Source organism: Oncorhynchus tshawytscha, linkage group LG23 (assembly GCF_018296145.1).
Source record: "Oncorhynchus tshawytscha isolate Ot180627B linkage group LG23, Otsh_v2.0, whole genome shotgun sequence".
NCBI lineage: Eukaryota > Metazoa > Chordata > Actinopteri > Salmoniformes > Salmonidae > Oncorhynchus > Oncorhynchus tshawytscha.
In genome coordinates this window covers 15,698,565-15,719,297 of record NC_056451.1, presented here as the reverse complement: position 1 = coordinate 15,719,297, position 20,733 = coordinate 15,698,565, and the positions used below count along the sequence as shown (strand labels likewise).

The following is a 20,733-nucleotide window of genomic DNA, read 5'->3' as shown; positions in this document are numbered from 1 at the left end:
CTGGTAACTGTAATGAACTTATCCTCTGCAGCAGAGGTAACTCTGGGTCTTCCTGTCCTGTGGCGGTCCTCATGAGAGCCAGTTTCATCATAGCGCTTGATGGTTTTTGTGACTGCACATTTTCTGGATTGACTGACCTTCATCTCTTAAAGTAATGATGGACTGTTGTTTCACTTTGCTTATTTGAGCTGTTCTTGCCATAATATGGACTTGATCTTTTACCAAATAGGGCTATCTTCTGTATACCACCCATACCTTGTCACAATACAACTGATTGGCTCAAAGGCATTCAAAAGTTAATTTGTGGAATTTCTTTCCAAGGCACACCTGTTAATTGAATTACATTCCAGGTGACTACCTCATGAAGCTGGTTGAGAGAATGCCAAGAGTGTGCAAAGCTGTCATCCAGGCAAAGGGTGGCTACTTTGAAGAATCTCAAATCTATTTTTATTTGTTTAACACTTTTTTGGTTACTACATGATTCCGTATGTGTTATTTCATCGTTTTGATGTCTTCACTATTATTCTACAATGTAGAAAATAGTAAAAAATAAAGAAAAACCCTTGAATGAGTAGGTGCCCAAACTTTTGACTGGTACTGTATATAAAATCAAGTTTTATTCAATTACTCAATGCGCTTATTTTTTGATCATTATAGTAAACATAATACATGTACACTAGTTTCTGACACACTTCAGTCTTAGCAAATATAATTTATTTACTGGAGGTGGTATACACAAACTAACAAGCATTACAAACACACAAAATACTACATCACATTGAACAACAGTTCAAAATAATCTCTTGAATCCCAACACTGACAGAACTGTATTTGAGAACATTTTTTTTTTTTTTAAACAGTTCAAGTTTAGACTTTCAAACCGAAACATATCTCAATCAAAAAGGGATCAATTCCAATTAATGAGGAATTTAGTTAATTGGTAAGATACCTCAATGGGTACAGCACAATAGGTAGGATATTCACATACTAGCCAGTAAGCACTACATTTAAATCCCTTGATTATTATGACACCACTAATGTCCATTAAATTGTTACACCAATACACGCATTGCAAAGTCCATGAATTGGCACTGGCAATCTGTGTCACTCGTGCTGTTCTAGGGGAAGAGAGAAACCCAATCCAATGCTATTGATTCACAGATTCATGTCACCACTCTCAGTTGCCTCAAACCGTCAAACTCGTTTCAAACCTGTGACCTCTGCTGAAAACTCAACCCCGGGACAGAAAGATCTGGGTCCGCATGTCAATTGTCTCAGAGTAGGAGTGCTGATTTAGGACAGTTTAACCTTTTCGATCACAATACAGTGCCTTCAGAAAGTATTCACACCCCTTGACTTTTTCCACATGTTGTCTTACAGCCTGAATTTAAAATGGATTTAATTGAGATTTTTCCACTGGCGTACACACGAAACAGCATAATGTCAAAGTGGAATAATGATTTTCAAAATATTTCAAAATTATACTGAACAAAAATATAAACGCAACATGTAATGTGTTGAGCTCATGTTTCATGAGCTTAAATAAAATATCCCAGAAATGTTCCTTCCAATTTTGAGCACAAATTTATTTTAAGTCCCTGTTAGTGAGCATTTAACCTTTACCAAGATAATCCATCCACCTGACAGGTGTAGCATATCAAGAAGCTGATTAAACAGCATGATCATTGCACAGGTGTACCTTGTGCTGGGGACAAAAGGCCACTAAAATGTGCAGTTGTCACACAACACAATGCCACAGAGGTTGAGGGAGCGTGCAAATTAGCATTCTGACTACAGGAATGACCACCAGAACTGTTGCCAGAGAATTTAATGTTAATTTCTCTACCATATGCCACCTCTAACATCATTTCATTTTTCAATTTGGGAGTATGGCCAACCGGCCTCACAACCACAGATCACATGTAACCATGCAAGCCCAGGACCTCCACTCCACATCCGGCTTCTTCACCTACGGGATTGTCTGAGACCAGCCACCCGAACAGCTAATGAAACTGAGGAGTATTTCTGTCTGTGATAAATCCCTTCTGTTTAAATTTTAAAAATTCTGATTGGCTGAGCCTGGCTCCCAAGTGGGTGGGTCTATGCCCTCCCAGGCCCACCCATGGCTGCGCCATTGAATATCCCTTTGAGAAGCTGTGGGAGGTGAAAACTGAGGATGGATCAACAACATTGTAGTTACTCCACAATACTAACCTAATTGACAGAGTGAAAAGAAGGAAGCCTGTACATAATTAAAATATTCCAAAACATGCATTGTTTGCAACAAGGCACTAAAGGAATACTGAAACAATGTGGCAAAGCAATTCACTTTTTGTCCTAAATACAAGGTGTTACATTTGGGGCAAACCCAATACAACACATTACTGAGTACCACTCTCCATATTTTCAAGCATAGCGGTGGCTGCATCATGTTATGCTTGTAATCGCTAAAGACTGGGGAGTTTTTCAGGGTAAAATATAAATGGAATGGAGCTAGGCACAGGCAAAATTCTAGAGGAAAACCTGGTTCAGTCTACTTTCCACCAGACACTGGAAGATTAATTCACATTTCAGCTGGACAATAACCTAAAACACAAGTCCAAATCTACAGTCGTGGCCAAAAGTTTTGAGAATAACAAATATTAATTTTCACAAAGTCTGCTACCTCAGTTTGTATGATGGCAATTTACATATACTCCAGAATGTTAGGAAGAGTTATCAGATGAATTGCAATTAATTGCAAAGTCCCTTTTTGCCATGCAAATGAACTGAATCCCCCAAAAACATGTCCACTGCATTTCAACCCTGCCACAAAAGGACTAGCTGACATCATGTCAGTGATTCTCTCATTAACACAGGTGTGAGTGTTGACGAGGACAAGGCTGGAGATCACTCTGTCATGCTGATTGAGTTCGAATAACAGACTGGAAGCTTCAAAAGGAGGGTGGTGCTTGGAATCATTGTTCTTCCTCTGTCAACCATGGTTACCTGCAAGGAAACACATGCCATCATCATTGCTTTGCACAAAAAGGGCTTCACAGGCAAGGATACCGCTGCCAGTAAGATTGCACCTAAATCAACCATTTGTCAGATCATCAAGAACTTCAGGGAGAGCGGTTCAATTGTTGTGAAGAAGTCTTCAGGGTGCCCAAAAAAGTCCAGCAAGCACCAGGACCGTCTCCTAAAGTTGATTCAGCTGTGGGATTGGGGTACCACCAGTACAGAGCTTGCTCAGGAATGGCAGCAGGCAGGTGTGAGTGCATCTGCACGCACAGTGAGGTAAAGACTTTTGGAGGATGGACTGGTGTCAAGAAGGGCAGCAAAGAAGCCACATCTCTCCAGGAAAAACATCAGGGACAGACTGATATTCTGCAAAAGTTACAGGGATTGGACTGCGGAGGACTGGGGTAAAGTCATTTTCTCCTTTCCAATTGTTTGGGGCATCCGGAAAAAAGCTTGTCCGGAGAAGACAAGGTGAGCGCTACCATCAGTCCTGTGTCAACAATAAAGCATCCTAAGACCATACATGTGTGGGGTTGCTTCTCAGCCAAGGGAGTGGGCTCACTCACAATTTTATAAATAAAGAATGGTACCAACACATCCTACAAGAGCAACTTCTCCCAACCATCCAGGAACAGTTTGGTAACGAACAATGCCTTTTCCAGCATGTTGGAGCACCTTGCCATTAGGCAAAAGTGATAACCAAGTGCCTCAGGGAACAAAACATCAATATTTTGGGTCCATGGCCAGGAAACTCCCCAGACCTTAATCCCATTGAGAACTTGTGGTCAATCCTCAAGAGGCGGGTAGACAAACAAAAACCCACCAATTCTGACAACTCCAAGCACTGATTATGCAAGAATGGGCTGACATCAGTCAGGATGTGGCCCAGAAGTTAATTGACAGCATGCCAGGGCGGATTGCAGAGGTCTTGAAAAAGAAGGGTCAACACTGCAAATATTGACTCTTTGCATCAACTTCAAGTAATTATCAATAAAAGCCTTCGACACTTATGAAATGCTTGTAATTATACTTCAGTATTCCATAGTAACATCTGAAAAAAATATCTAAAGACACTGAAGCAGCAAACTTTGTGGAAATTAATTTTTGTGTCATTCTCAAAACTTTTGGCCACGACTGTACACTGGAGTTAGACAGTGAATGTTCCTGAGTAGCTGAGTTACAGTTTTGACTTAAATCTGCTTGAAAATCTATGGCATGACCTGAAAATAGTTTGCTAGCAATGATCAACAACCAATTTGACCGAGCTTGAAGAATTTTGAAAAGAATAAAGGGCAAATGTTGCACAATCCAGGTGTGAAAAGCTGTTAGAGACTTACCCAGAAAGACTCCCAGCTGTAATCGCTGGCAAAGGTGATTCTAACATGTGTTGACTAAGTGGGTTGAATACTTACGTAATAAAGATATACTGTATTAGTGTTTTGTTTTTTTACAAATGTTAGTATTTTTCTTCCACATGACATTACAGATTATTTGTAAATGAATTTAATTGTACATTGTTTCAACCATTTTAATCCCACTTTGTAACAACAAAATGTGGAAAAAGTCAAAGGGTGTAAATACTTTCTGAAGGCAATGTATATACGCTTAGTAGGACAGGAGGGCTGCAGCAAGACCTGATCCTACATCAGCACTCTTACTCTGGGGGCTTGGTACATACTGGGAAGCTAGTCATTACTTTAGTTTTGCACACCACAAGGCAATGCAAAGTAACAGGCAGCATTGCACACTATCATATAGACCTCCCAAAATCAGCCCTATTTTTAGGCTCTGGTCACCTTTATAGGTCTTGGTCAAAAGTAGTACACTATAAAGGGAAGAGGGTGCCATTTGGGATACAAACCCTGCATCACGCATGGTTAGCAGCACTGATGAGCCATAGAATGGGTTATTCCTCCAGCTTGATTTGGGGCAGAGCAGTCATTACCACCCTTTCAAATTAAAAGCATAACAGGCTAATTATAGTCAAGTTCATGCATGCATATAACCTGCGCAAAATGTAAATGATCACAATCAGAAATGGTACCCATTAATAGTAAGTAAGAAATTCTGATCATTTTCTGCAACTGTGTGGACTGAATAACAAAAAAATAGGACAATTGAACTCAGAATTGCTGTAATGGGGACACTGAAGTGATATGAACCTTTTTGTATTTATCATTTGACACACAGGGCAATGACAAAGAAACTGATTGAAGAAACTCCAGTTTTTCTGAAAGAAATAGAACTACCCCTCGCATATCTAGTGACCGCACAGCAACAGAACCTTTCACATAAATACATGATAATAGAATCTCTTAATTTTCATTTAGAGGAACCCTGTTCTTAAAAGACTGCTACATTTGAATGAATAATGCATGTTTTAATCAGCATCTTTAGAAAACTGGCAACATATTTTCCTGGACACACTCTTTGAAAATGTTATCTGCCTTGAATTAATATCTCAAATAATCTAGAAGGGGAAGAATTTATTATCCATGGGCCACAATAGTTCAAAACGGTAAATGGCAAATATTAAAGCCTCAATGAAGCACAAGATAATCCAAATCACATCTAATAACACATACTTAAATGGTACTGTAGACTGGTGACCATATTTTCAAATTCACTTTGGTTTCTCTTAAAGGAATACTTTGGGATTTTGGCAATGAAGCCCTTTATCTACTTCCTCAGGGTCAGATGATCTCATAGATACCCTTTTTATGTCTCTGCGTGTGGTTTGAAGGAAGTTGCAAGCGCCACTAGTGTTAGCACAATGACTAGAAGTGTATGGGTACCTGCAGCAAGCAGGTCTGGGCAACTCCAGTCCTCGGGGGCCTGATTGGTGTCACACTTTTGCCCCAGCTAACACACCTGACACCAATAGTTAACTAATCATGAGCTCCAGTTAAAAACGCAATTAGTTTAAATCAGGTGTGTTTGCTAGGGATCGGGGAAAAGTGACACCAATCAGGTCCCCGAGGACTGGAATTTCCCAGGCCTGAAGCAGATACCCAGCTAGCAGATGCCCATAGACTTCCAGTCATTGTGCTAATGCTAGTTAGAAGTAATTTCGCGAGCCAATCCTAACTTCCTTCATACTGCACGCAGAGGCATAAATATGGTACCCACAAGTTCATTTGACTCTGGGTAAGTAGACAATTGCCAGAATCTCACAGTATCCCTTTAAGGTTTTGGCAACATTCTGCAATTATGTAAATTGCCAATTAGAAAGGCAACGTGACAAAGCTACAACTTTGTGCAGGAGGGTAGGCTAAGCCACAAAGGTGTGATTTATCAGATAACTGTATAACAAATCACAAACCAATCAAGTATGAAACCAAGACCAAGTCATCCTAAAGTCCCACCTGGGCTTTGCTGAAAACCGACATTACACACTCAAATAAGTACAGGTATAGATAGATAGATAGGTAGGTTCAGTGTTTAAGACTAATAAAAAAAACACATGAATTTATACTATACATTTTTGCTCATAAATAAGTATATTAAAGAAATTCCTATATCTCCAAAATACATGTTGTATAGCACTTTCTGCAGGTACAGACAATGCATCCTTAAATCGTGACTCATGTATTCCCTCGTCCCATGCTAAATGCCATTGAATTTCTACTGCATTTCACTCTCTGTGAGGACATGGTTGTCTCATCAAACAGCACAGTCTCTCATCCTAGATACAGATTACATCATATCAACTATCCTCAAATCGGAGACAATCCTCAATCACAGAAGTTCCTTTTAAAAAGAGATTGAACGGGATCTTAAAGCACTTGCAAATTCATAACATATCATACGAATTGCAGGAAACATACATTTATCGTGCACGACGTAACATGTCATGCAAAATGAATGACGTCGTATACAATTGTGCACCATTTTCCGGGACCCATTTTGTCTCGTGAGCGCTACTTTCAAAACTACTGGCTGAAATTATACAGAACCTTTCTAGCATCACCTTCAATAATCCAAAGCCCCAACATCTGATCATCTGGAACAAGCAGTCACATTCTTGAAACTGTAAATATCAACTCAAATTATGTCCTGCACATGAGTACATCTGCAAAGGGCCCCAGGAGGTTTTTGTTAAAGATGCAGCGCACCCACACCAGGTACGTCGTAAAGGGTTTGATGTTTTCAGAGAAGGTATAGTTCTGGTGGGGGAGAATATAAGGCATGTATGTGTTCTCTCCTTGCTCCTGGATCCACACTTCGTACTTCACCTCCCTGACTTTCAGGTACTTGAGGTTCCAGGGGATTTGCCACGACACAGTCAGCATGGCCTCGTTGGTGGCCTGGACCGACGTCTGGCACTGGGGCTCTCTGACCTGGCCTGGGTGGACCGTGCTGGCAGGCTTGGCCTTCTTCAGGTTGGGCCTGGTTTTCACTGTCGCTCTGAGAGCCTCTAGTAAAGAAGGGATGTCCACTATGGTGTCCTGGTAGATGCGATAGAGCCACTCTGGGTTGCGACAACACAGGTGTCTGGGCACTTCCTTACTGGCCAGGATGTGCTCCTGGTCTTCCTTATCCAGGTGGGCTATACCTCCCTGCTCCCAGGGCCTCTCTGGGTAGGCCACAGAGTTCTCCTCCACCATGTTCCTCCAGGCCACATACTGCAGGTCCATGCCTGGTAGAGAGGCCAGGGTTTTGTAAGGGGTGTACTGCTCTGGGTTGACCGCATAGGGGAAGAGCTCCACTACGACGGCCCCCCGGGAGAGGAAGAGAGAAGAGACCAGCTGGGCCCCGTGCATGCTGACCAATATGGAGGCCCCGCTGATGACCTTGATGATACTGGGGAAGGTCTGCTCCTCCAGAGACACCATCACCGCTCTCATCTGGAACTCCTGCGCTAACGCCAGGATCAGCTCCGCTTCATTCAGGATGAGTCTGTTGATGGAGCGACTGAACACTACGATGTACTCGTCCTTTTCCTCCGCTGCGCTCTCCTCTCCTCCTCGCGTGGTGATATTGAGCTTCTCCATCAGCGATGAGGCAAACTGCCGGATCTCGTTCCCAGAGACCAGGATGTTGGCTTTGGGACCCTGTGGCTGGACAAAGCCATACTGGTACCATGTGGTCATCTTGGACAAGCCCACGTAGGACTTTGTGAAGCACATAAGTTTGCCAAAGTTCCTCAGCTGTTCTTTGAGAAGTGGCTGCTTGCTGCTCAGCAGGCGGTAGAGGTCAAAGTGTGCGCCCTCACCCCAGCCCTCCATGAAGACCAGGCGGGCCTCATCGCCCAGGTCTGAGTACTGCTGCATGGTGTAGAAGATGGGAAGCAGGTCATCGTGGAACACGTGCATCAGATTATCCGGATTGAACCGGTTGAGGATGAGGGTGACGTCAGGGATGAACACAGGCTTGGGCATGAACTTGAGGGCAGCTGCGGGCAGCTCCAGGAAGTTGAAGTACTGGGTGTTGTGATCCTCTACAGAGGACAGGTCCAGCAGGGCTGGCTGGAATCGCCGGGGCCCCAGGTTGGGCAGCATGAAGGAGGAGTTGCTGTGGAAGAAGACAAACTCTTCGGCCTCGGTGCAGTAGCACAGGTAGTCGAAGCGGCAGATGCGATCAGTGTGCATCTTGCCGGTGCAGACCATACGGGTGCCATACTCCTGGAGTGCCAGCAGAGCGGCGTGGTAGTCTATCCGGGCCTGGGACAACTCCTGGGACTGGCGGGTCAGCTGCAGCTCCTCCTCCAGTACTGCAGCGTGCTCGCTTAGCCTCACGTACTTCCAGAGCAGTGCTGCCACCACCGACACCAGCAGACCGTTCAGTATCGCCGCCACGTTCATCCTGCAGCTCGCCGCACGCATCACAGCTCCACGTCCAATTTGATCTCTGACCTCACACGCATGCTTCGACTCCCGCTAGCCAGGCGCCGATACACCTGGAGAGGAGAGAGAGGGGGGGGGGGGAGGGAGGGAGATTATTTTTAGCAGATTACTGATATTGTGTTTCCAACTGAACATAATATTTCAGACTTTCCAAATTCAAATTACATTCAAACTCAAAGTAATCATATAAATAATATCAAACAAAGCGCAAGCCTATTATTTACAGTGCTATTGATGAAGGTCTACATACCGGTAGAACAATTTCAATTTTAGGGATCAAAGCATGGCTCAGAGCCCCTTTCCCTTGGAGAAGCATTTGTCTGTGTCCCAAATAAATGGATACTCCGGGATTTTGCCAATAAAGCCCTTTACCTACTTCGCCAGAGTCAGATGAACTCGTGGATACCATTTTTGTGTCTCTGCGTGCAGTTTGAAGGAAGTTTCTCACTAGCGTTAGCTCAATGGCTATCTAGCGTTAAGGCAATGACTGGAAGTCTATGGGAACTAACAACACTAGTTAACATAGGCTCGCAATACTACCTCTTAACTTCCTTCATACTGGACACAGAGACATGCAAATGCTATCCACAAGTTCATCTGACTCTGGGGAAGTAGACAAAGGGCCTCATTGCCAAAACCTCAAAGTATTCATTTTAAGTGCACTACTTTTGACCAGGACTCATATGGCTCTGATCAAAAGTAGTGCACTGTATAGGCTAGGGAAAAGTGTGCCATTTGAGACATATCCTTTGTTTACCTTGGTGGATAAGCACAGGCTTTCCAGGAATCTCAAATCACACTCCCCTCCTGGTTATGTCTTGATGAATGACATTGTGAGGAGAGAAAGGGGAAAAGAAAAGTTACTCTTAAAACTACACTAATCTGCATATTGAGAGAACAAGTGAGTCATGTGGTGAGACAGACCATCTGCATCCTAAATGCGATTCCCTATATAGTGCACTACTTTTGATCAGTCCAGGATCTATAGGGCTGCAATAAAAAGTAGTGCACTATCTTGGGAATACATTGCCATTTGGGATCCCAAGCAATTGCATCCAGACTATGGGGGTAAATAGTCATCTAAAGGTTAACTGCTACAAGAACAAATGTTTCTATAGGCTAGCCTCTGCCTGAGATACTATAAATATCACTTTCCATAATAGCGGTTGAGATTAAAATAATAGAATTATTCCAGTATTAAAAAGTTGAGGGTGTTCACTGCTTTAGATCACCATAACTTAGCAATCCTCAAAAAGAAGAGTCAAGAGAGTTAGTCCGTAGATGCCAATGACTACACTATCTCCCTAACCTTCAACTTTGGGCTGCAGACACTAAATACACTTCATTCCTCTCCCTGGAGCCAGACGGTCTGCAGTAGACTTGGTCGGTATACTGTATATGCCGTATTCCAGAGTATTTGGTAATAGCCACAGGACTCTGCCTAGAAGGCCAGCATCCCGGAGTCGTCTCTTCACTGTTGACGTTGAGACTGGTGTTTTGCGGGTACTACCTGCCAGTTGAGGACTTGAGGCGTCTGTATCTCAAACTAGACACTCTAGTGTACTTGTCTTCTTGCTCAGTTGTGCACCGGGGCCTCCCACTCTTTCTATTCTGGTTAGAGCCAGTTTGCGCTGTTCTGTGGAGGGAGTAGTACGAGATCTTCAGTTTGTAGCGGTATTTATTAGAGAGGGGTAAAGAAAGATTTTGTTCGGGCGCCAGGCAGGTATTAACCATGCCGAAAGGAAAAGAGTAGAATAGAGAGAGTACCACTACCAGACCCACACACATCAGCAGAAGAGACTGCCTAGAGTGTAGCCTGTTTACCAGATAGCCAGTGGAGAGAAAATAGAATACACACATCACAGCACCGGGGTAACCCCAACAAGGATACCTCATACAATAATACTAATAATGGCAGAGCAATTTCACAGCAACTTCATACAAGAACGAACCCAGTCATCAGAGGATTTGCAATAATCTGTATTATTTTCTAGTGGATGAGTGCAGAGGGTATGAATGTGGGGGGTGTTCATCGACACAACAAAGGCCTTAAAATGTCCACAGTCTTCTCGGCCACATGTCATTAGTACACCCCACCTCAATACAGTTCACACAATATACAACTTGCAAGCAACCTCCCTTTCAACTAAAATGTCCATCCAAATACTTCTGGCAGGGCAATAATAGTCCAGCTCTAATGAACTTCAATGGGAAGTGCATTGGAAAAATAGAGTCTGTTGCAGGGTAAAGGACTGGAACGAGAGGGAAGAGAAAGAGAAATCTTAGCTGTGATCTTCAGGCGTGCTGGTGTACTGTCTGACTGTCCGATGGTTTGTATGTTAAAGCTTCGCAACAATGTTGCTACTAATCAATGCGATCCATAACGGGCGCGGTCCCAAACAAAAACAACCACGATCTAGAGCGATCACACCGATGATTGAGTTAAATACTTTATAAACTACACACGCTGAAAACAAACAAAACTTCTGCAGCACAGCACACACAATCAAACTGTCGCGCCACCCAAGAGCCCCTCCCCAAAGAGCTCTCTTTATTTCCTCCTTCCTTACTGCTCATGCGCTCTTAAAGTGGCAGCGCACGGTGAAGGCTCCGAGCAGATTTCGCCACAAGTTTCTTGGCAATTTCTCGCATGGAGTAGCCTTCATTTCTCAAAACAAGAATAGACTGACGAGTTTCAGAAGAAAATGCTTTGTTTCTGGCCATTTTGAGCCTGTAATCGAACCCACAAATGCTGATGCTCCAGGTACTCAACTAGTCTAAAGGAGGACAGTTTTATTGCTGCTTTAATCAGGACAAAAGTTTTTAGCTGTGCTATCAATTGCAAAAGGGTTTTCTAATGCTCAATTAGCTTTTTAAAATGATACACTTGGATTAGCTAACACAATGTGCCATTGGAGTGATGGTTGCTGATAATGGACCTCTGTACGCCTATGTACAGTTGAAGTCCGAAATTTAAATACACCTTAGCCAAATACATTAAAACTCAGTTTTTCACAATTGAATCCTAGTAAAAAATCCCCTGTCTTATGTCAGTTAGGATGACCACTTTATTTTAAGAATGTGAAATGTCCGAAAAATAGTAGAGAGAATTATTTATTTAATCTTTTATTTCTTTCATCACATTCCCAGTGGTTCAGAAGTTTACATACACTCAATTAGTATTTGGTAGCATTGTCTTTAAATTATTTAACTTGGGTCAAACGTTTCGGGTAGCCTTCCACAAGCTTCCCACAATAAGTTGGGTGAATTTTGGCCCATTCCTCCTGACAGAATGGTGTAACTGAATCAGGATGTAGGCCTCCTTGCTCGCACACACTTTTTCAGTTCTGCCCACAAATTCAGGGCTTTGTGATGGCCACTCCAATACCTTGACTGTTGTCCTTAAGCCATTTTGCCACAAATTTGGAAGTATGCTTGGGGTCATTGTCCATTTGGAAGACCCATTTGTGACCAAGCTTTAACTTCCTGACCGATGTCTCGAGATGTTGCTTCAATATATCCACATAGCATCATGAGGGAGGAAAACTATCTATTTTGTGAAGTGCACCAGTCCCTCCTGCAGTAAAGCACCCCCACAACATGATGATGCCACCCCCGTGCTTCACGGTTGGGATGGTGTTATCCTCCAAACATAACGATGGTCATTATGGCCAAACAGTTCTATTTTTGTTTCATCATACCAGAGGACATTTCTCCAAAAAGTACGATCTTTGTCCCAATGTGCAGTTGCAAACCGTAGTCTGGATTTTTGATGCTGGTTTTGGAGCAGTGGCTTCTTCCTTGCTGAGCGGCCTTTCAGATTCGGTCGACATAGGACTCGTTTTACTGTGGATATAGATACTTTTGTACCTGTTTCCTCCAGCATCTTCACAAGGTCCTTTGCTGTTATTCTGGGATTGATTTGCACTTTTCACAACAAAGTACGTTAATCTCTAGGAGACAGAACGTGTCTCCTTCCTGAGCGGTATGATGGCTGCGTGGTCCCATGGTGTTTATACTTGCGTACTATTGTTTGTACAGATGAACGTGGTATTTTCAGGAGTTTGGAAATTGCTCCCAAGGATGAACCAGACTTGTGGAGGTCAACAATATTTTTTCTGAGGTCTTGGCTGATTTATTTTGATTTTCCCATGATGTCAAGCAAAGAAGCACTGAGTTTGAAGGTAGGCCTTGAAATACATCCATAGGTACACCTCCAATTGACTCAAATGATGTCAATTAGCCTATCAGAAGCTTCTAAAGCCATGACATAATTTTCTGGAATTTTCCAAGCTGTTTCAAGGCACAGTCAACTTAGTGCATGTAAACTTCTGACTAGAGGTCGACCGATAATGATTTTTAAACGCCGATACCGATTATTGGAGGACCAAAAAAGCCAATACCGATTAATCGGCCAATTTTTAAAAATGTATTTATTTATAATAATGACAATTACAACAATACTGAATGAACACTTATTTTAACTTCATATAATACATCAATAAAATAAATTTAGCCTCAAATAAATAATGAAACATGTTAAATTTGGTTTAAATAATGCAAAAACAAAGTGTTGGAGAAGAAAGTAAATGTGCAATATGTGCCATGTAAAAAAAAAAGCTAACGTTTAAGTTCCTTGCTCAGAACATGAGAACATATGAAAGCTGGTGGTTCCATTTAACACGAGTCTTCAATATTCCCAGGTAAGAAGTTTTAGGTTGTAGTTATTATAGGAATTATAGGACTATTTATCTCTATACCGTTTGTATTTCATATACCTTTGACTATTGGATGTGCTTATAGGCACTTTCGTATTGCCAGTATAACAGTATATCTTCCGTCCCTCTCCTCGCCCCCAGCTGAGCTCGAACCAGGAACACAACGAAAACAGCCACCCTCCAAGCATCGTTATCCATTGCTCCACAAATGCTGCGGCCCTTGCTGAGCAAGGGGAACAACTACTTCAAGGTCTCAGAGCGAGTGCCGTCACGGATCGAAGCGCTATTAGCTCTAACTAGCTAGCCATTTCACATCAGTTACACCAGCCTAATCTCGGGAGTTGATAGGCTTGAAGTCATAAACAGCTCAATGCTTGACGCACAACGAAGAGCTGCTGGCAAACGCACGAAAGTGCTGTTTGAATGAATGCTTACGAGCCTGCTGCTGCCTACCACCACTCAGTCAGACGGCTCTATCAAATCATAGACTTAATTATAATATAATAAACACAGAAATACGAGTCTTTGGTTATTAATATGGTCATATCCGGAAACTATAATTTCGAAAAACAAAACGTTTATTCTTTCAGTGAAATACAGAACCATTGCGTATTTTATCTAACCGGTGGCATCCCTAAGTCTAAATATTGCTGTTACATTGTACAACCTTCAATGTTATGTCATAATTATGTAAAATTCTGGCAAATTAATTACGGTCCTTGTTAGGAATAAATGGACTTCACACAGTTCACAACGAGCCTGGCAGCCCAAACTGCTGCATATACCCTGACATCTTGCACGGAACGCTAGAGAAGTGACACAATTTCCCTAGGTAAAACGAAAGTCATGTTAGCAGGCAACTAAATATAACTAAATATGCAGGTTTAAAAATATATACTTGTGTATTGATTTTAAAGAAAGGCATTGATGTTTATGATTAGGTACACATTGGTGCAACGACAGTGCTTTTTCGCAAATGCGCTGGTTAAATCATCACCTGTTTGGAGAAGTAGGCTGTGATTCGATGATAAATTAACAGGCACCGCATCGATTATATGCAACGCAGGACAAGCTAGATAAACTAGTAATATCAACCATGTGTAGTTAATTTGTGATTCTGTTAAGGTTGATTATTTTTATTAGATAAGTTTAATGCTACCTAGCAACTTACCTTGGCTTCTTGCTGCACTCGCGTAACAGGTAGTCAGCCTGTCACGCAGGCTCCTCGTGGAGTGCAATGTAAGGCAGGTGGTTAGAGCATTGGACTAGTAACCGGAAGGTTGCAAGATCGATTCCCCGAGCCGACAAGGTAAAAATCTGTCGTTCTGCCCCTGAACAAGGCAGTTAACCCACCGTTCCTAGGCAGCCATTGAAAATAAGAATGTGTTCTTAACTGACTTGCCTAAATAGGTTATGGTAAAAAAAAAAAAGTCCACAATCGGTGTCCAAAAATGCCGATTACCGATTGTTATGAAAACCTGAAATCGGCTCTAATTCATTGGCCATTCCGATTAATTGGTCGACCTCTACTTCTGACCCACTGGAATTGTTATACATCGAATTAAGTGAAATAATCTGTCTGTAAACAATTGTTGGAAAAATGACTTGTGTCATGCACAAAGTAGATGTCCTAACCGACTTGCCAAAACTATAGTTTGTTAACAAGAAATTTGTGGAGTGGTTGAAAAAGGAGTTTTAATGACTCCAACCTAAGTGTATGTAAACTTTCGACGTCAACTGTAGGTATTCCTTTACAAAAAAATAAAAAATCTGCCGTTTCCAGCTACAATAGTCATTTACAACATTAACAATGTCTACACTGTATTTCTGATCAATTTTAAGTTATTTTAATGGATAAAATGTCTAGCTTTTCTTTCAAAAACAAGGATGTTTCTAAGTGACCCCAAACTTTGAACGATAGTGTATGGAAATGTCATATTTCAGTTTATTTTATTTCTAAAAAAAAAACATTTTTTCCCATGTCATTATGGGGTATTATTGTGTGTAGGTTAATGAGGAATTATTTATTTTTAAATACATTTTGGAATAAGGCGGTAACGTAACAAAATGTGGAAAAGATCAAGGGGTCTGAATACTTTCTGAATGCACTGTAGATCCAAGTTGGCTGACTTTAAATATAAAGATTCACTAGCACGTAGGCTTGTGCTTGAGAGATTTATGAAACCAGTATTAATTTTCTATAATGCCTGCTACCGGAAATTGGTTATTATTAGTGGATGTGCATTGTACATTATTCTGGTTAAATTTGTAACAAAAAGGGCATTTTCATATTTAGCTTTGAAAGCCAGATCAGTGATTATTACAAAAAAGCAGGTTAAACTATTTTGATAAATAAACCTACCATGCGGTCTAATATTCATTTTGTGCATGCAGAAAACTGTGAGTAGCATTTTGTTTGTTACTTTTATAAACTTTATGAGCTGTGATATCTGTCCTGCAAACAGTTTATCAGAGACTATATCAAATAATTGCATGCGCTAGTTTGCATTTGACTAGCAATCTCTATGGTATTTTCTATGTATTTGTTAGCATTGCTAACCTTGGGATTAGAGGCTAAGCGGGGTTTGAAAACAGCGCCCCTTGTGTCCGGTGCAGGTATTACCGAATATCCCAGGATGGCACAAGGTTGGTTTGAAGGTAGGACAATCTGGATACCCCCCAAGCCTACCTTGCAGCCAAGCCCATCTGTCCTTCAATCCCAGGTTAAGTAAAATAACTTTAGCCCTACCTCAATGTCTCTAATGCTTTGAACAGCAGACATTATGGAGCACAAGATTCATACAGCAGATATCAAACATAATGAACGGTCATTGCCACTTCCAAAACATATTTGCACAGACACACATGCACCTCTGATTTCTTCATTTTTTCCTTGGATCAAATCGCTCTATCCTAAAAACTCCTTGAGAATCCTCCTTTGCCACTAGCATCCCCAGAGAGTAGCCATCCCCCCACGGTCTTCCGGTCTCTCTCCTCTCCAGACTGAGCTCATAATGAACTCCAGTATCTCCGGCCTGACTGTCTAAATCCCAAATGGCACCCTATTTTCTATTTAGTGCAATACTTTTGACCAGGGCCCATTGGACACAGCCAGCCTTACACTCTCCTAAAGCCCCGGACTCTCTCTCCTCCAACAGCCAGCCAAGCCAAAGGCCCTGGAGGAAGAAGCCAGATTGAACAAAGACATAATGGCTCCATCTCTCCCTCCCTGCTCTCTCTTTCACTCTCGCTCTTGCTGCTCTCATTCCATATCTGCGCTCATATGCTGCAATAGAGACAGGCTAAAAAGTCCTCAGGCTATTTTGACATCCAAATACCTAGGCTACAATATGTCAGTGGTAGTAGTAGGCTCAGTCGTTGTGGTAATACCCTGCAGTTTTAGCTAAGTTACAGGAAAAAGATCAGTTACACAAGAGCTTTTTCCACTTGTTTTCATTACGACTTGAGATTTGGTTTACCAAAAGAGCATGATACTAATTCAGGTGAGAAAAGTCTTGGGGAAGCCCTTATCTCCATCTATAGATACAATATGATAGCAATGCAGACGTATTGGTACTCATGATACTCATATGTGAACTGCACTACATTTGAAGTTAAACTGAGTGAATCCCATCGTTCATTTGTCATCCATACCCGGGCCTCCTTTTTTCTCCTCTCCCCAAATGTTTGACTTGGATCGCCATTCGCCAAGGGCATTGGCAGAGGAGACAGGTTTGGTTAACTCACCTTTGCCCACTGATCCATATTGTACTGACAGGGGGCTAAAGCCCATAATTAGACACCGCTGGTGACCTTGACAATTGGACCTATAGGCTTCATGACCTGGGTGTCATCAGGAGTGACCTGATCAGAAGTAGTGCACTACAAAGGGAATGGGGTGCCATTTGGGAAGTGACCTCTGGCTGTCCCTAAACAAATTAATTTACCGACATGGTTCTTCTGAAGTTTGACCAAGCCCCCTACATGGGATTTAGGTCCAGAAATTACTTCTAAGATTTTAAATGTACATGTATAGGTAGATAGCACAAACCCCTCGGCTTTCCCTTTTAGCCTACCCATTTAACGAATTCCTACAAGTTGGTATGCCATTCAGACAATACCACTTCATTTTACTAACAGGTTAATAGTGCTCAATGCATTTTTCTGCTGCTTAAATGTCACAGCATGAAGACCTAAGGCAGCATTTCCCTCCAATCCATGAGGACAAGGGCAATGGTGCCAGTGCCAGTGGTGAGTGTTAATTCTCCTCGATGCACACAGGCAGCCCACAGGGATGCATGCAGGGCCTATTGCAATTCCACTGTGCCAAGTACTGAAGGGCATTCCAAAGGTCAGCCTGCCTCTGTGATAAATTAGCAGGCAATTCCATGGCACCATCTTCAGCTAACACTGCACCGAGCCGTTGAGGTTTCAGGCTTGAGATTGAACATTTTTGTGAGCGAAAATGTGAATCAAACTCCACTGCTCAGCTCTCCAGTGTTCTCTCTACAGAGCAGGGATGCAATCCGGTGAGGGCCATAAAAGGCTTCTTTTTTTTTACACTGCGAGGGGGAAATGCAGATTTTAACTAATTAAACAACAAAAGAATATGACCTACGTGCTCATTCTGTGTGTGTAAAATAAAAAGTGGTTAATGTGAACCTAACTCACAACAAAAAAAATGTAAAGAAAGCAATCCAATGTTATTTGCTGCCTAGACTTTACTGCAATGACACTCAAGTCTCGAGAAAAAAAAACAATACACTAATATTGCAGTTAGCCATGACAGCCTTTATAATAGAAGGCTTGTGACCACACACATCTAAATATTGCACTTGGGAAAACATATTAAAGTAGAACTAGAATGAAACAAACAGGCATTCTATTTTTGCTCAAAATAATTGCCCACTATAGTAGAGATCGATCAAGTGCACAAGGCTACATGTGTGCAAAGATAATGTTCACTGAGTAAAACAAATAACAATCCCCCTCACTCACACACCACGTTACTGTCAAGTTCATCGCAACAAAAGCAATATCTTTGGGCTACACTGCACATTATTACATTTTACACTTTCTGCCTGTGGACATCTGTTCTACAATATGCCAGCAGAGCATAATGCCCTTTGTTGGCATAATTGAGCTCTTTCAGGCAGAGAGTCACCCTTTTTATCCACTGTATTGACGAAGTGAGAAAGAGGGAAAGTGTGTGGTGTTCCTTTCACCTCTATAGAGGCATCCAGTTTAAGCCAGGCCCAGCTACACTTGATCTCTGAATCCACTTGTTTAACAAGCAACGCCTCATTTTCACCTAATTCTCTCATTCTGAAAATTAACCACATATTGTAGAGGGAAAACAGTTCACAGTTCATAGTAGTTAGTTCGTTAGCTTTGCCAGGGTCCAGTAAGCAACTAACGCATTATAACTTGAGGAACGGTGTGCTGAAAAGCCCCCCCCCCCCCTTCACATGAATACGCACACACTCAATTCTTCATTACTGTGACTTGTTTGCTAGTTGAGATTTCTGATCACGTTCGGCTGTGTTTCATTTCATTTTTTATGTCGGTTTGATCGCGGGGGAGGCACTAGTAATGTCTGCAGTTTTCAGTTTGGCTATTTGTTTCAAGTGTGTTAGTCTATAAATAAATCACTGCCAAAATGTGTCATCTCTCCCATGTCTTATTTGACTAGTAGTTGTTCTGAAATGTTTATTTCTTGCCTACATTTTACTCCCTCCTCTATGTTTAATATAACACACATACATTAATTATTAAATGGGACTGCAAGGCCTAGGACACTTCAGAATCCTTTTTGGTGACCTAACATGCCCTCTGATGTGTGCCACAGGAATGATTAGACTCTAGTCACAAAAGGAAGTGGTTATTTCAGCAATAATAGTTTTCAGAGCCATCTACTGTTCTTTCTACCCATCCCTCAATCCCCCATCCCATCATGCTTTTCCCTCTTATGGCTTTTCCTACATTGTTTTAAACTTTTTCTGTTTTAGTTTTTAGAATGTAGGTACAGTAGTAATAATAAAATAATACAATTTGTACTCTGCGCAAAAAAGTTCAAATATATAAGTCAACATGAGTGCATATCCATAATCACAGTCAACTGTTAAAATAATACAATTTTTTTTAAAGTATAAATGTATAATAATATAATAAACAAAAATATGACAATGTGCCTCCATGAAGAATCCTCTCCCCAATAGGTCCCTTCGCCCTCAATAGGACACCCCCAGCACCTCCACCATCCCCATCAACCTCCGCCCGCCCCTCAAACACAATAATGATAATAATAGAAACAATATATATATATATATATATATATATATACACACCAAGATATACACACATGCACAGTACATATACATACGCACAGGACTCTCAACTTATCTCTTTTCCTACATCAGATATACAGGTGACATTTCCACCTGGATGACAGCACATAATCAGCAAGACGGAGATGCTCTTCATCCGAGGGAATGCCTGCCCGTTCTCAGATGTTAGATAATGATTATCACGTCATTTACATTCCAGCCCTTGTCAGCTCCAGATTTGACTACTACAACTCACACCCTGCTGGAATCCCTGCATTCTCAGATTCCCCTCTGTTATTCATCTCTATATTGTAATCAATAAAGTGTTCCAAAATGCTGTACTTTTATTAACATATATGTTCAGATCATTCCTGAGAGAGAAGGGGTGTAATATCTCCAGATGGGCGTGTGGTACCCTTCCTCACCCATGCCAACAAGATGTTACTTCTTGTGGGGTCTTTGCCTTGAAAGTAAGTATGAGTACAAGTAATGTACAATTAACCTACTGAAAGTATACTGACCAAAAGGCAAAACAGAACTGTCAAATTATATTATAGCTGTGTCGTTGTATACTTGCGAATTAGAATTCTAAGTGCAACATAATTTTGTTGAGGAAAACTGAAATGCCCATCACATTTTTTCCCCAGTTTGATGAATGTGTTCTGAAGGAGGAGTCGATTGTCTTTTCAAATATGGACAAAGATGTTAACGTCATAAGAGAATAAATAGCAGTCACTCTTCTCCAAAACACAGGTATGTTCAATTTCAAATGTAATATAATTGTAGATAAAAATAAAACATTTATATGGATCTTTCAAGGTTATCTTTTGATCCAACTTC

The 20,733-nt window shown here is 41.6% G+C and overlaps 1 protein-coding gene across 2 annotated transcripts in view; it reads right to left on the bottom strand.

The window, feature by feature from the left end:
* Window positions 1-4,389: 4,389 nt before the first annotated feature.
* LOC112222815 (protein O-linked-mannose beta-1,4-N-acetylglucosaminyltransferase 2-like) overlaps window positions 4,390-20,733 on the bottom strand; it is a 30,653-nt gene continuing 14,309 nt past the window's right edge. Inside the window, exons 2-3 of one of the 2 annotated variants that reach the window (XM_042304708.1) lie at window positions 9,607-9,666; window positions 4,390-8,902 (exon numbers count right to left, since the gene is read on the bottom strand). In XM_042304708.1, the coding sequence (XP_042160642.1) occupies window positions 7,053-8,828 (1,776 nt within the window). In that variant the 5' untranslated portion in view covers window positions 8,829-8,902; window positions 9,607-9,666 and the 3' untranslated portion in view covers window positions 4,390-7,052. The remainder of the gene's footprint in view (window positions 8,903-9,606; window positions 9,667-20,733) is intronic. The other variant, XM_024385605.2, reaches the window with a different exon arrangement.